The following is a 16,730-nucleotide window of genomic DNA, read 5'->3' as shown; positions in this document are numbered from 1 at the left end:
TCACTGAGTACTAGCCACTAGGTGTAACCGACAGAAGTGCGACTTGAAATCCCGGTTACCAGCGCCTCGGTGACAGACGCCGCACGGATTAAGGCTCGGGGACACGACCCACCAGCTCTTTTCCAGACTCCAGCTCCCGACACCAGCGGGACTAGCCAGCCAGGGCGGGCAGCAGAGGGCTGTGGACTGAAACAGCTGAGACCGCTCGGCACGGGAGAGCTGTAGCCCGAGAGGCGTATCAAGACCATAACGCCCAGCTTCCCGAGCGGGAGGCAGCGTGCGGGAGAGGCGCTGCCCGCGGCCCTTCGCCCGCCCACGGGGCCAGGGCAGATCTAGAAATATGGGGGGGGGGGCAAAAGGGTGGGGAGCAAAGGGGGGAGACTAGGGGGCACCACCCCAAGGCCTGAGCGCAGCCCCATCCGCGGGCAGCCAAGGAAAGGAACGGGGGGGGGGTGCGGAGCAGCTTTGGAGGGAGCGGCACGCGCCCAGCGGCTTCTGTTGCTCCATGTGGGCACAGCAAGGCTGAGGGGAACACACACCCTCCCCCCACTCAGATCGTCAGTCGGGGCTGGGGTAGAGAAGCGAGAGGAGAGATCCAGGGACATCAGCCCCGCAAACCCCTCCTACCGCAGAGCCGCGCGCGCCGCCTACCTCCGAGGCCCCTTTGTCGAACCGATTAAACCACAGAGATGAAACCTCCATAGGCCAGACAAGCTACCGGAAGTACAGAGCCTGGCCCCGCCCTTAAGGACCCAAACGCCCGCCCCTACTCTCCCACACATGCGCTCACCCAGCCCCAAAAGCTTGACATGGCCACAGCCCCGCCCCCGGGCGTCACTCTGACTCCGCCCAATGCGGAAGAGAGAGGGGCTTGCCAGGCCTCGAGGCTCCGTGCAGAGAGCAGAGTCCGACATGCGGGCGGGGGGTGGAGGCGGGTTCTTCCCCCGTGGCCGGACCCGCAGCGCCGATACCGTGCGGCTCCGGAAGAGAAAATCTGCGCTGTACGGCGCTGCCCCGGGGGCCGGCGGGGAGCGGGGCCCAGGTGAGGGGAGCCCGGGAGAGGAGAAGCTCTGAGGGAAGGGCCTGAGGCTGGGCACGCGGTGGAATAGGCAGAGCTGTGTCCCGCTGAGCCCTCTGACCCCGGGCGGCAGCGATCGGAGAGGGAGCTCCGCCGCTTAGCGAGACACCCTAACGGAGGAGCAGGCTGTGCCCCGCCGGCTGCGTGGGGGGTTGCGAGGCACCAGCACAACGGGACTGGTCTCGGCTCTCTCCCAGCCAAGAGTGGGCCAGGTGCTTGCAGTCTCTTCCCGTTGTTAGTTGGGCAAGTGGGAGGGACCCAAGGGGATTCTTAATTACGCCAGGTTGCGTGTGAGGTGTTTTCTTCAAGGGGCTGGGCGGAGGAAGCAGTTCTTCCGAAACTCTGCCCGCAAACTCGCCTCCTTGGGACTCCAATGTGAGATGTCATTTGCAGCAGTTATGCACTTCAAAACTTCGTATAGCTGCTCTGCTAGACTTCACCGTTGATTAGGCTAGGATACACCCATGATTACATGAAGGCGTAAGAAAAGTAGCATACTCCCAAAGTCAACTGATTACATTAGAATCTAATCTTTTACTTTAAAAAGTTTCTAGCTCACATTTATGAAGAGAAACTGGAGAGGTCAGTATAGCTGATGTGCTTGAGTTTGTGGACAGCCTCCAGCAGAGGGGGGAGTAGCATTTTGCAGCTAGTGGCAGTAAGGGAGGGAGCAGCCTGACCCCTGCAGTCACCACCAGAGCAGATTAGGCCCCTAAGGGTGTCATTCTGCTGCCATCATTGCTGGGGAAGAAGGAGGCTACCATAACTGACCCTGTAGCAGGGGACTCTGAAGAACATTGCTTGCCACCACTGAAACCTTGGGAAAGTAACACTTTTTGGTTGCTCCAAGTGTCCTCGATCCTTTCCTCACCTTTCCTTCATGCTTTGATCAATTTTGAAATAGTTATTCTTAATTCAAATGGCTATCATTCATTGGACATCAGAGTCAGTAACCAGTGAAATGAACAGGACTACTCACACCTCTGTCAATTTTTCAGATTCTGCAAAATCAGACACCACTACAGCAGTTACATTCAATTAATGTTTACAAACTTGAGAGCCAGTGGCTTACTTGTAAAAATATATATCTATAAAAGCTGAGATTCCAGACAAGAGAGCAATTTTTTTTTAATGAAGCCAGCTGTGGGGAAGAATAACTAAACCCAAAGCCACTAACTCTTTCTTCCTCAGTAATAACTGTCCAAGGTACCTGTTTGAAAAGTTCTCACTAAATTCAGTTTTAATTTGGATTTTGATCCTTCAGTCACTGCAATTGATTTGATGATACAGTAGTTTACAATCATTTAAGACTTCAACATGGAATCAAACTGGAGGCTGTGAAGAATAATGCTATTAAAGTGCAAACTGCAAAATGAGACATAAAATAATGGAACTTCTTGACAAAGGATTAAGTATGATGTGTATTTTTTCTTACAATGAAAGTGTTCAGAAGTGCTACCATATATCTCACTTCTAAGAAGACAAAGCTACTATACAGTTAAAAGCTATCATTTTAAAGAGAATGCCTTTGTTCAATGATCAATAGCCATGAACAATTATTATTTCAGTGAATATAACAAGGACTTTCTCTAAACTAATGTTTTGCTTTCTCAGATCTTATTGGTGAGAACATTTATCTGGTCTTATTTACCATAACTCTGCGAGTACTTAACTGCTTTTTAGTCCAGACAAGCTTTGTTCCAGATGAATATTGGCAGTCGCTTGAAGTCGCACATCATATGGTATTCAAATATCCTTTGCTTTTTGAACTTAAAATGAGGGGAATCTTTCTAGAACTGAACTAAGTGTGCTCACTTTTTCATTTTGTCATAATTGTGTCCTTAATACTGTAATATCTGTTTATGATGACTTTATTGCCCCAGTAATGCTCTCTCCGCTCCATGCTTTTATATATCCTAGTAACTTTCCTGGAGCTATGTCACTACTACTGTCCTTTTTTGGTAGGAGGCATGTTAAGCTAGAGGTTTCCCTGGCAGTGAGAAATTAATATGACCATTGGCAGAAATCATTAATTGAAAATGGCCACAGAGTAAGATTTTTGACATAGAATCAGGAAATCCTGAGAATAAGCAGAACACTAACAGGAAAACTTTTAAGTTCTTTAAATATCCTTAATATTACTAATTATGGCTACTTGACCTGGGAATGGGCAGAAGGTTTAAGGGGTTATTCATACCCACTCCTCTTTGCAACTATCTACAGAGTTTTACAGCTGCTGGCAAAGGATGACGTTCAGCTGCTGGTAAGTACAAAGGAAATATTTTTTAAAAGCTCAGATACTACTTAAAATTAATTTCAAAGTGTTGTAGGTAAGAAATTTAACTGCCCTCCACATAAAATGAAAGACCCAGATTTGGCCATTGGATCCATGTGAGTGAAACACTCGCCGGCGCACGAAGCCTCAATTAAGTTAACGTGGCTCTGCCTGGCCACAAGGGTCCCCTTGCATGGCTCCAGTGGCAGAAGTGGGGCTGAAGATGGTGATTCTTGACCTCTGTCAACCTCTTCAAATGTCAAAGAAGATAGGGTTGTGCCACTAGTAAGGTTAAAATTTTGTCACGGTTATTTTTAGTAAAAGTCAAAGACAGGTCAGGGGCAATAAACAAAAATTCATGGAAGCCCGCAACCTGCCCATGACTTTTAGTACAAATAATGGAGTGAGGGGACTGAAGCCGGGGGGAGGCTGACAGCTCCAGCCCCCATCACAGTCATTGCGGCAGGGGGCTGTAGCTGAAGTAGTTACAGAGGTGCATTGAAGTCATGGAATTTGTGACCTCCGTGATTAAATCATATCCTTAGCCATTAGACTCGGAACACGATGTACTCAGCTCTTTAATTAGCTGCAAGTATAAGACCACTGCAAATAACTAACAACTGAACAGAATCTGAGGGTAGGTTTTTTTCAAAAGCACTCGGTATTGACATAAATCTGCTTCCATTGAAGACAGTGAATAAAACTCCTATTGACTTCATTAGAAGATGAGTTACATCATTGTGGAACAATTTTGAAAGTGCTGCCTTGAGTTTCTGGAAACTTTCAACTGAATGTCAAATTGACTGGCTTTCTTTGCTTGGTTTTAATAGAAACTCTGGACTCATCTTTCTCTAGGACTACGGTATTTAAAATAAGAAGAGCTTTCCATCACATTGTACAGAGGACATTTAGTCCTCTAGTTTTGTTTCCTCAGTGGATTGCTGTTTCAAGAATCTCCTAGTTTTATATATTGCAGTTAAACTTGGGAGTTAATAGGGGCTTCAGAAACAAGAGTCAGAAAAATAAGGAAACTTTCTCTTTTTTTTGTTAATGTAGATTTGGATCCCTAGACTTGTGCAAGCATTTCTGTCAGCTCTAGCAGACGTAAAGCTTTACTCATTAGTGAGACACCTAGAAAATGCAGAAACAGCAAAGTGGGTGGTGAGTCTAAGCCTTGAAATACATGTCTTATGTATGTGCCTTATAGTATTTTAGCATACAGTGTACTGCAGAAATTAAGAAATGGTTTAATATTAGTAAATGTCTGAAAGGTTTTAGACTTAAATGCTATCACCACTTTTGTTAAAGGCTATACAAATATTGTATTAACACTTCCCCCCCCACCCCCCATACCCTGTTGTTCATAATTGTTTTTAGTACCTTTGCCAGTTGTGCTCTTGGTTTACATGGTATTGCTGTACCAGAACTCTAACAAACACCATGGAAACCGTTCTTACCATCTTTGCTCTTTTCTACTATCCCATGGAAGGCTCAAAGACAAAGAGCAGGTGAGAGAATTTACACTAACAACATTGGTAACTTTTGGTTGGGATAATCAAAATGGATGCAATTGTTAAAATAATGCTTTCTGTTCATATATAAACTTTTCCTGCCTTTTGTTATCCTCCCTGATGTTTACTTCCGTTGGAACAAATCCACAGGCTTCTGAATTTAGAAAGATTAGTTCAGGTTGTATAAAGATAATATAGAAGGTAACTATTCCTTTTGTTACTGAGGGTGAAATTCATGCAAAGGCACAGGTCCAGTGCAGTGGAGTGCAAACCAGTTAAGCCTCAAGGCAAGACTGCATAGGTGTTCCATCTATGGAGCCTTCAAGTTCTCTATATGCCAAGAGTTCTTTGTGCTGGTTCCAAATAAGCTGTTAGGGATGGGGCCATAGGAACCTAATCCTTAGTTGATCCAGCAACCCAAGATCGTCAGTTTGTGGAGAAGCTGCAGCTGTTCTAGTTCCTGAGTGGAATGGTAACTGGTGCTGCTGCTACACATATCTGCAGGGGATGGTAGTAGGTGTGTAAAATGACTACTCTGCTGTTCCTCATTTCAAACCAAATAATTACCTGTGGGGGACATTAATTTCATCTTTAGGGAAGTGTAGAGACAATTAATTTGTGAGAATTTAAGAAGGACATGAAAGATGGTCACTCGAGCCAAACAAGTATTCAGAGTCAATGTATTAACTAATTTTGAACTGAGTAATTACTCTTTTAAAAAGCCTGTATTCTAGTTAGATACTTAGTCTTGCATAAGTCTTACACAGTTTTTTTCATAGAACCAGGCCAATAAGCGTTTGCACCTAACGATTCAAGGTTAAAGGCAGAGCTGTGAACAGAAGTCTGTATGCTGCACTTGTCTGAGTCAGTGTCCAGAAACATGGTGACATGAAAAATGTGGTAGTCCTGTCACATTAGACCAAAATATCATATAATGAAAAAGCAGTTAAGTCTCTTTTTATAATTGTACTCTGACAGTTTAATTAATACTTTCTTCTTTTCTAGTTGCAAATATTTAACCTTGGTAACACTTGCATTTATTATTCGTCCAACTGCTGTAATTCCGTGGATACCTTTGGTGCTCAGGCATTTCTGGCAAGAACAGAAGAAGGCAGACCTTGTTCTATACAGCTATATTCCAGTAGGGTAAGTATTTTATTAATTCAGTAAATCATGACACTGTGCCTAATAAATAGTAAGTATTATATGTTACCATCTATACCATACTAACAGGTTTCATTTAGAAATTCTGCTTATCAATATTTACTTTTTTTTTTTTTTTTTTAAACTAATAAGACTGTAGCCAGGGGCAGGCTACCTCCTGAATGTTTCAACTTAGGGAGATGTGCAAAAGTGAAGAATAAAACACTATGGCAACAGTGTGGAGAAGGGGATTGCTTCCTGTACAAATGCTGTGTATCCCCACAAGAGGGAGGTTTCATGGAAAGATCTCATGAGGGGAAAATATGAGGAGGACCTCCAAGCCAACCAGTGGTTGTTCCGGAAAGGCTAAGTGTGGTGAATCAATCACTCTAAGTAACTGTGACTAGTTTAGGGGACAGTGACACATACACAATGAAGCGTAGCGGCAAGCTGAAGAAAAGTGTAATCTAAACATTCCGAAGATGTCAGTAATACAAGGAGCTTTTTCTTGATTTTTGCAGATTGGTCACTCTAGGGATTTCTTTAATAATTGATCGTGTATTTTTTGGTGAGGTAAGTTGCCATACGATGTCTTAAATTAAATTTGTAAGCATTCTTAACAATTTTGTACTTGGGCAGATGGTTCCACACTTTCCTAATTCAAGAGCTGTCACTGTCTCAATGATTTGAGATCTGTACATTCTGCCTTTGGCATCACCTCAAATAACAGTTCGTCTGTATCCTATAATCTTATGAGTATAATTCTAGCCATTAATATCTACGCTTATGTTAAATCACTAGAATGCCATTTCAAATAAGACTAACAATGCAGTGGCTTCTCAATTCACTGATACTTAGTGTCAGTGTTCAGAGATATTTGCCTGTTAATTTAATTATGTACAGAATAACTAAACTTTACACAGTTGTTCTCTGCAGCATATTTTATGTTCTGGGAGAGCTGTAGTGTTATGGTTAGCTCAGCATTAATTTCTGTTAGGATAGCTTAGTTGTAGCGTTTTGGTATTTATTTGCTTCTAAAAGTATTTACAGATCCTAGTTAGCACTGTCCTAGTAAACCTGCTTGTGAAACTTCATTTCTGACATCTTGTGTTACCATAAAGTATTCAGCAGTTTAGTACTTACCATTTACAAAAAGCAGCTTTTATAGGTATCAGTTATGTAAAACAAAGATTAGCAAAAGCTCTAAGTCATATCCTGCATGTTTTCAGCTTTCATGCTGGTAAAGATGCACAGCTCTCTGTGTAAGAAGTGTTAAATATATTGATGATTGTTGCCGATATTACTGTAAGATGGACAATTTTGGCAAACTTGAAGTTGTCCATCTAACCCAATGTCATACAATATGTAGAAAAGATTTTTTCCAAGCAGGAGACATTACAGAGGTAACAGAGAAGTATTAGAGCAATAGGCAAGTGTGCAGAAGAGAATTCTATAGGGCTCGAAGAGATGTATAAAATATTTAGTGTAGGATTTTCAGAAGTGCTCAGCATTGATCCAACTCTGCTTCCACTGAAGTAACTTAAATATGAGCAGATTACACCAATGTTGAGCAAATCTGAGAATCCTGCCCCTAGTTTTTAAAAGAAAGTTCTATGGACAACCCATGTCTCATGTAAAGAATTCACTAACTGTAAAAGATAAGCCTGTACTTTTTGTGGAAGTTAGTTAGTGACCACCTAAGACTGACTGTGTGTAGATTTTTAAAACATTTCACATTTGTATTGCTCAGCATAAGAGGCCTATTCTGTATGACAGAAACGTAGTAGAAAACTTTCAAACCATAATGCTTGTAACTTGTATTAACTGCTGAAAGTAACTAAATTGCTTTCACAAGATAGTTTTTACTTTAAAAACTTGCTGTAATGATTTTCGGTAAAAATGTAAATCATGGTATCCTTTAATGTCAGTGCTGCATAACAGAACGAGACAGACTTAATCTAACATTTTCATACTTAACACTAATTCATTTTTTTAACCTTTCAGTGGATACTGGTTCAGCTGAAATTCTTGAAGTTTAATGTGCTACAGAATTTGGGGACATTTTATGGTTCTCATCCTTGGCATTGGTACTTGACCCAGGGATTGCCGGTTATTTTGGGCACCCATCTACCCTTCTTTATTCACGGCTGCATCCAGGCACCAAAGAGGTATCGGATCTTTCTAGTGGTAGTGGTTTGGACAGTGTTGGTATACAGGTAAGTTCCCTTAAATGTAATTAACTTTGAATCAGTCATATTATTTTTAAAGTCAAAATCATAACTTATTTTCTCTAGAACAAAATAGAGATTAATGCAAAGAAAATTTCATTCAAATTGCAGTGTCCAATTACAAAAATTATCCAAATATTTTACAATAAATTATTCAATGGTATGACAGCTGTGTTTAACATTACTACAGTGGCTTAATGGAATAATTCTAAACTGATGTTGGTGGCACAGTAAGCGATTAGAGAGCAGATTGGGCATTGCAGCAAAATTGAGAACTTCTTTGAATCATTAAAAGGTGTTTGCTTTCAGCAGCACAGTGAGTTTGAAAGTCTTGTTTACCTGAGGCCTGTTAAAGAAAATCACATTCTTTTGTTTAATTTCACTCAAGATTTCTGAAATCGTCTGAAAAGACTTGCATATGGAGCAATTCAGAGATTATTGCAATATAAAAATCTGTCCTGTCTGTTGTCAAAATGACAAAAGACAACCAGAGGTGAAGGCAGCAGTTTGCAGGGGATGAGAAATGGCAGTGAGGATTAGTTTGTTCAGGCTCTTCACACACCACTCACTGTAGAAACAGACTGTTCCATGTGAAGGTGAAACAGGTGACCGTGATTACTTAAATATCAAATAATGTTAAACGCCTTCCCGTGTTTCAGAATATGGTATTAATAGAATATAGAAAAATTTTGTAACTGGGTCACAAAGCTGAGGATGCAAAAATGGTTTTAAACTACCTTGCACTGCCCCAATCCTGTACGGCTCCAGTCTCATAGCACAAGTTAAAGTAGTCTGATGCCCTAGTCATGCCCTCTGTGGTACCTGCAGGAGGGAAGTTGGCATAGGAGCAACTGTGATAGTTATACATCACTTGATCTGGGTATAATGGGATGGGCTTCCTGTGGCTGACTCCACAAGTTATAGGACTATATTGAGTAGTAGTATGGTCCTAGCTTAGATGAATCTTGTTCCATAGTTGTAGTGTGCCCAACTACGTTTTGATTCACCACCAGCACTTTTCCTCACTTGGTATTAAGAACAGCAGGTTATGACAAGATAACAGTCTCTCCTTACAGGTTGCATCCCTGACCATATCTTGATAAATAGCAATTGATGGACCCACCCTCCTTGAACACACCTAATTCTTTATAGTTTTGGCCTGCACAACATCCCCTGACAAAGCGTTCCACAGGTTGACACTGCGTTGTGTGAAGTAATACTTTCTTTTGTTTGTTTTAAACCTGCTGTATGTTAATTTCATTGGGTGATCCCTGGTTCTTGTGTTATGTGAAAGGGTAAATAACATTTCCTTATTTACTTTCTCCGTTTTTGTTGTCCCCCTCTGTACCTTTTCCAATTCTTTAATATATCTTTGAGATGGGGAGACTAGAACTGCATGCAATATTAAAGTTGTGGGCGTACCATCGATTTATATGGCATTGTGATATTTTTTCTTATCTATCCCTTTCCTAATAGTGCCTAACATTATTAGCTTTTTTGGATTGCTGCTGCATATTGAGTGGATGTTTTCAGAGTACTATCCACTATGACTCCATGATCTCTTTCTTGAGCGGTAACAGCTAACTTAGACCCCATCGCTTTGTATGTATAGTTGAGATTGTTTTCCAATGTGCATTACTTTGCAATTTATCAGCATTGAATTTTATCTACCATTTTGTTGCCCAGTCACAAAATTAGTAAAGTACTAATTATGATCTAGATTTTTAATATGTTCATTGCCAGGGTGTAAAAACATCTACAGTATGTGATTGTCACAGTAGTCAAGCATGATATTTATTGCACAACTTTCTTTATGTAAGTGGGGTGACTGAATGCTCCTCCTTATCTGTCTGTCTGGAGGCAATTGGCATATGTTAGTAAAGTTCCTGGAAAATGGTAGTTTGTTTGCAGCTGCAGTATACTCCTGTTTTCCAAAACACTATTATCTGAACCACCACATTTTCTGAATCCCTTCTTCGTGCCCCATATATTTCATGCTGGGGGCCAAGGAACGGATTCAGATAATGCGGTGGTTTGATAATAGAGCAGAAATCCCCAGCCAGGACTGCGAGGAGGAGGCTTACAATTCAGTTTTTTAAAAATCTGTTCAAGTTGTCTTTTCTATCCCACCTGCTATAAAACATGCTATTGAATCGTCAACAAACCTATGATTCCTATAATTTTATTTCAGTAGTACCATACCTGTTTTGTTACAGCACGCTGAGCCACAAAGAATTCAGGTTTATATATCCCATACTGCCATTTTGCATGGTGTTTTGTGGTAAGCATTTGGATTTTAAATGTTGTGTGGTGATTACCCTTCTGTAGAAACTTTTTGTTACATGAAATATAGGCTGTAGTTTAGTTATGGTCAAGTTGTTTAGAATTAGTTTTCTATTCACTTACAGCCCCACCAAAACAAATTGAATCATAGGGTCAGGAGCAACTATTGCCTAGGTGCACCGCTAAATGTTACCTCTAAAGCAGGGGTGGGCAAACTACGGCCTGCCAGCCATTTTAATCCAGCCCTCGAGCTCCTGCCGGGGAGCAGGGTTGGGGGCCACTCCACATGGCTCCTAGAAGTAGCAGCATGTTCCCCCTCCAGCTCCTACACATGGGACAGCCAGGGGGCTCCGCTCCGTAAGTTGCCCCTGCCCCAAGCACTGCCCTCGCAGCTCCCATTGGCTGGGAACTGCGGTCAATGGGAGCTGCAGAGGCAGCACCTATGGATGGGGCAGCTGGCAGCAGAGCTGGCTGGAGGGCATGCCGCTGCTTCCACGAGCTGTTTGAGGTAAGCGCTGCCCTGAGCCACCCCCACCCCGTGCCTCAACCCTGATCCCCCTCCCACCCTCCGAACCCCTTGGTCCCAGCCTGGAGCACCCTCTTGCACCCCAAACTCCTAATCCCCAGCACCACTTCAGAGCCTGCGCGCGCTCGCACACACACACACACACGCCCAGCCCAGCCCAGCCCAGCCCTAATCCCCCTCCTGGCCTTCGAGCCCCTCAGTCCTAGCCCAAAGCACCCTCCTGCACCCTGAACTCCTCATTTCTGGCCCCACCCCAGAGCCCACACCCCAACCCCAATTTCATGAGCATTCATGGCCCGCCATACAATTCTATACCCAGATGTGGCTCTCGGGCCAAAAAGTTTGCCCACCCCTGCTCTAAAGCCATAAAAATAATGAGTTTCTAACATTTAGATTTTCAACAATGCTGCCTTTTAGCTGAATCTGTTCTTTTATTTCCCATTCATTCCTGGGCCCCCTCAAAAATGCTGGGAGTCAAATGCCCTTAAGGTAGCGTCTTTGAAAAAGAAATTGAGTGTGAACCTATCCTGCTCATGCCCTCTGACTTTTACAGAATTTATTGCATTTGCAATTACATTTAAATGCAAAGGTAAAATTGCACTTCTCCTTTTTAGTTGCTTCATGATGTAGAAAGGGTATTATTTTAAAAAACTCTTATATTAAATTGTCGTTTTGCCTGGGCTGGAAGAATGATATCTCAAAAGCCATGAAAGCTAAGCAAAATTACAAAGAACAGATTTTTGGTGCTTGTTAACACACACAAAGTTACACCAGTTTAATTTTAAACAGCATTATTTAAACCAGGGCAACCCCGTGTGGATACTCTTACTGCAGTTTAAGCCAGGCTTATTTTACTTTAGTTTACATTAATTAGAAATAGCTGTAACTAAAATAATCCTGATTTAAATTTAAATAAGAGTGTCTACACAGGAGTTGCCCTGGTTTAACAAAGTCAATTTGAAAACTGATAGAAGTGGAACTGGTTCATCTTAAGTTTGTAGACAAAGTCCTAGTCAGGTGTTTTATACCATCTTGCTTTTTTGTTAACAGTCCACTTAACTGCAGAAAGGTAGCCTTTGATAAAGAGTCAACACCCATCACTGTAATTTTGAAGCTCCTGGCTGCTTTTCCCTTCATCCCACAGCTGCTGAAGCATTGCTTAGCACCTAACGCCACTTCCCTTGCTACAACAGCAATTCATTTGGAGTATAGTAACGTGCTTCAGGCCTTCCAAAGTGTTGGAGAGACCAGAGAGCCATATTACTGACAGTGGGAAGTATGTCATGTGCTGTGACACTTAAACCAGACACTTCGGTAACAGTCTTCCCTTAGCGTTTGTTCAAACGGATTCACTATCCTCTTCTTAAATGATTTCCCACTCCATGGAATTAAATACAGGCCTAGAAAAATTAAGCATTGTTTCTGGTGAACCTGCCCTAATTGCAGCTCTGAATCACAAAATAGGTTCAAGAGCTTAACCTCTCATCAACTTTAGAGTGTGGAATCCATAGAAAACATGCCCCTTTTTTCCATTCTAAACAAAAAACTGGAGGGGGCAGTGACTTTGACTATGTAAAAATAAGGAACTGTTTTGCTTCTAATTTAACCATGACTAATCAATTTTCAGTAAGTTGCACTATGTCAAAAGAGGGCTGTAGACTAATAGTTAACACTTGCCTATCTGCTTAACTGTTTTATATTTCTCACTTTAGGGTATTCTCTTAAACAATTGAAGACATGGAAGAAATCTGCAATAACCTTCCTGCTTTTATCAAATTTACTCCCAGCCCTGTACACTGGTTTGATTCACCAGCGTGGCTCTCTTGATGTCATGATGCATATGCAGCAGCTCTGTAACAATTCTTCTAACCAATCATGGGCTTCTGTCTTTGTAATGATGCCATGCCATTCTACTCCTTTTTACAGGTAATAAAGTAGCTAATACAGTATGTAATACTAAATCTACTCAAGCATACAATTGTTTCCCCTCAAAGATACTGAATTATTTGAGAGATAATGTGCATCTATTACCAAATTGTTCCATCTGTATGAAATAATAAATTGGAAAAATGGATTTCATATTGTTTGTTCCACCCAGCATCTGCATTTTTTCCTGTTTTACCAAAACAGCTTAGTGTTAGACATATGTGATGGTCCCTTATGCTTGCCCTAGCAGTATGCGTTGCTTCACTCCTTCTCCAATATTTAACTACTGCGGGGAGTCAAGATTTAATACTTATTTCCTTGACTTCTGCTACCAGGTTAACAGATAGAACTATTATGTATGACATGACTAAAGTAACTCTTCCAGTATGTAACACATCCTGATACATATATAAAAATTAAAGGATTGATACAATATAATGTTATTTTCAAAGTGTGCTCCAGTATAGGACTGAGGTCACTCAGGATGGTCTTTTTGCTATTAAAATCTAAAATAAATCAGATTGTGGATTATTGCTTCCTATGAACCTCTCCAATTGCAACCACACTCACTACTGGCACCTCATTTTACTTTCTGTATGCTTACTTGAAATACAGAAATGAGAAAACATTCTGTATCTAGCACAGAAAGGAAAGATGCACCTACTGATCATGGAAAAATAAGAGAACAAGACGTTTTACAGACTACAGTATAGCATCCTTAATTGAAACTAAGATCTAAATTGATCACTTAACACTGGATCTCAACCATCTGTTCTTTTTTTTTCTTCTCCCCCTCCTAGCCATGTTCACTGTCCTCTACCAATGAGATTTCTTCAGTGTCCTCCAGACCTAACTGGAAATGAGAGTTACCTTGACGAAGCAGATATATTTTACTCTAATCCACTCAAGTGGCTTAATGAGGAGTTTTACAATGGTACATTACCTACTCACTTGGTCTTCTTCAGTGTGCTAGAACAGGTATGTTAATTGCAAGTTAACTTTATCTAGATCAGGCTAAGAACACAAATATGCACAAGAAATAGAAGGGAGAGCTGAAATTGCAGCTTTGAAAATGACCTTTAGCCTTTAAAAATGTATGACTTGAACATTTGCCCAAAATACAGCATAGTTACTACTATGTCACTGGAGTGAAGGGAAAGATCCCAGAGAGGGCATGCATGGGTACCCAGCAAATCCTTTATGCCACGAAGTACTGCTGTGCCAAGGCAAGTTTGAGGTGCACAGACACAATCTACACGGTTTGCACTGAGTGACTTTATGGGCATAAAGTGAGTAAAGGAGTCTGCAATCAGCAGAATTCTTTCCCTTTGAACACTTCTGTAAAGTCCAAAGTGGGGGCAGGGGCGTTGAGCAAGATTTCACTCTAACCAAGGGTCATGATATGGTACGGTTTGTATTTCTCCTTCCCACAACACAGAAACTAACTTCCATAGGTAGCTGAGTGGTTGGTTTAAAAGAAGTTTAGGAACACAGTTCTGTACCCCACCAGTATAAAAATGCCGGACTGTTTGGAAATGAAAGTGTATTTATTTACAGGAAATATCATCATTTCTTGCTCTAAATGGTTATGAGAAAACTGCTACTGTCTTTCACACCCATATGCCTCAAGGACGAATTGGAAGCCACATCTATGTCTACACAAGAAGGGTGAAATGAAGCATGCTTCAAGATCAGTTTCTGAACTGGGACCAACCCAAGTCAGTATTGCACAGTGGTGTCTTGGTTAAACAGCCTTTTAGTACAGAACAGAGGGCAGTGATACTTAAAAATAGGTAAGCAAAATTGACAGGTCTGGTTCAAATTTATAGCCAGTAGATAAGGATTATACTGGACGTAACTGGTTTAGTGATGCTTCTTCACTGGTGGAAAAGTTGAACTTAAGTGGCAATATTCTCATCTTATCTCTTGGTGTTAAGAGTGGAGGGAAAAAAACAAAGTTAATCTGTCTTAGGACTTCTATAAATAATTAACAGAACACCAACAGCTACTGCATGATATTTGTTGTGATTTAGAGGAGAGGAGTAAGACAAGACTTCATAACTCTATGGGACTGTACACCTATGCTAAATTTGTTTATGAATAAAGACTTTTACCCACAACGTCTCTTTATTTTTCTTCCACAATATGAAGATGTGCAAGAAATTTCAAGTGCATATGTCAGCAAGCTGATTAGAATGCAGCACAGCAAATTCTTCATAAGTCAACAGGCTCTTGAACCCCCAAAAAAGACAAGAAGCAAGTATAAGATTACAAAACATTAACAGATGCCTTGCCATAATTTAGATCTACTTTCTGAAGGATGAGATGAAGTTAGTACACCAAACCATGTTAATTACATGTACATTATGTATGATTCAAGTTTGAACTATACTAATGGAATGCAATTAAGCCTATTTTTCACAGAAAAGTCACAACATACCTAGTTTCCATAACAGTACAACTACAACCAAAATCATTTCCAAAGAACAGTAAAGCAACACTAGAGAAAATGCGAGTTAGGAAGTTTGATTGATTGCTTTTGAACAGCAGGGTAAAAATCAATCTGTATAAAGAAACACTTGCACCTTGCAGTTTTGTTGAAAAACAATTAGTTTCCATTGAGGAACCACTAGAAATTATCTACATATCTTCCTGATTTTACCATACACAAATTACTTAATATTTTGGATCAAAGGGTAATTGCCCCAATTCTATTTCAAGATTTGCCATGTGTCTTCCATTACTGCGACCATGTTTATGCCATTTACCTTCTCTCTTATTACGGTGGTGGTGCTTCTGAGTTTGTTTTTCATGTCTGGAACTTTCCGACTGTGTGAAAGTAGGCCTTTTAGCAGGTCGACTGAAAGGAGTAAACAAAATTTGGTTAGAGCTGTTGAAAATATCTTAATAAAATCAACTACATACATGATGATTATTTCACTACCAGAGAGTTACAGTTGGTGGGTTTTATTTATTTATTATGTACTTAGTACTCTCAAAATGTACTGAATAGATTACCCAAAGCCCTAGTTAGGGTCAGGGTAAATAAGCTCCAGTGCAAATTTCCATACCACACCACTCTGCTTGACTTGCAGGGAACACAACGCTGGTTAGGACTGAACAATACTCTTACATGAAGACATTTAAAGCACACGCAAACCAAGTTTCAAATAGAAACATCTGCACCATAATGTATGTCTGTGTATGCACAATACAAGCACTTATGTGGAGGGCTGGGGGATGCAGTTAAACAGTTGTAGCTCATCTTTTGTGTTTTTTGCTATGATAGGAACTCCAAGGAATTTTATGCTTGTACTACAGTCTCACATCCCACACTTTTGAAGCAAAAGGCTATACAGTCTTACTTTGCTTAATATTCTCACCAGTAGTGATAAATAACGTAGTCACTAAATATATTTAAAATTAAATGCCTTTAACCATAAACAGATGTTTTAGTCTCAATCAGAATTAATTCAGAGCATAAAAATACAAGCTGCCCAATACTAAAGTCATGAGAAATCAAAATATTAAAAAGCTCTTTTAATAATGAAATGGGACAGGCAAATTAAAATCTAGATAAATAAATACACCTAGTTAGATGTGGTGTGCATTTACCAAAACCAGGAATTAGAAACTACCCCTTGATCATTATTACCAATAAAGAAACAGCTGAGAGTTGTTCTCTAAAAGCTAAACTGCAATAAGATTAAAAAAATATTACAAACTATTTCAAAAATATTTAAAAAAGAGTTGAATGAGG

The 16,730-nt window shown here is 40.8% G+C and overlaps 2 protein-coding genes across 18 annotated transcripts in view; one reads left to right on the top strand and one right to left on the bottom strand.

Moving 5' to 3' along the window:
- The window catches only part of CCPG1 (cell cycle progression 1), a 72,110-nt gene that overhangs the window by 1,242 nt on the left and 54,138 nt on the right, over positions 1-16,730 (bottom strand). For 11 of the 16 annotated variants that reach the window (XM_037909934.1, XM_037909935.1, XM_037909937.1 and 8 more), the window contains one exon: positions 15,079-15,830. In XM_037909934.1, coding sequence (XP_037765862.1) covers positions 15,647-15,830 — 184 coding nt within the window. In that variant the 3' untranslated portion in view covers positions 15,079-15,646. Of the gene's footprint in view, positions 1-15,078; positions 15,831-16,730 lie in introns of those variants that run through there. The other 5 variants (XM_037909936.1, XM_043523362.1, XM_043523367.1 and 2 more) reach the window with 2 other exon arrangements.
- Positions 850-15,090, top strand: PIGB (phosphatidylinositol glycan anchor biosynthesis class B). 2 transcript variants are annotated; one of them, XM_027818779.3, is made up of 12 exons: positions 850-1,042; positions 2,693-2,828; positions 3,224-3,341; positions 4,410-4,514; positions 4,731-4,861; positions 5,870-6,010; positions 6,529-6,580; positions 8,012-8,223; positions 10,452-10,516; positions 12,757-12,970; positions 13,771-13,948; positions 14,528-15,090. In XM_027818779.3, the coding sequence occupies exons 1-12, from the start codon at positions 853-855 to the stop codon at positions 14,645-14,647; spliced, it is 1,662 nt and encodes a 553-aa protein (XP_027674580.2). In that variant the 5' UTR covers positions 850-852; the 3' UTR covers positions 14,648-15,090. The 2 variants fall into 2 exon arrangements, with proteins under 2 accessions (XP_027674580.2, XP_027674582.2); XM_027818781.3 differs by lacking the exon at positions 850-1,042 and adding an exon at positions 1,049-1,290.

Source organism: Chelonia mydas, chromosome 10 (assembly GCF_015237465.2).
Source record: "Chelonia mydas isolate rCheMyd1 chromosome 10, rCheMyd1.pri.v2, whole genome shotgun sequence".
Taxonomy (NCBI): domain Eukaryota; kingdom Metazoa; phylum Chordata; order Testudines; family Cheloniidae; genus Chelonia; species Chelonia mydas.
The sequence above is the reverse complement of the archived record's forward strand: the minus strand, read 5'-3'. Positions and strand labels throughout refer to the sequence as shown.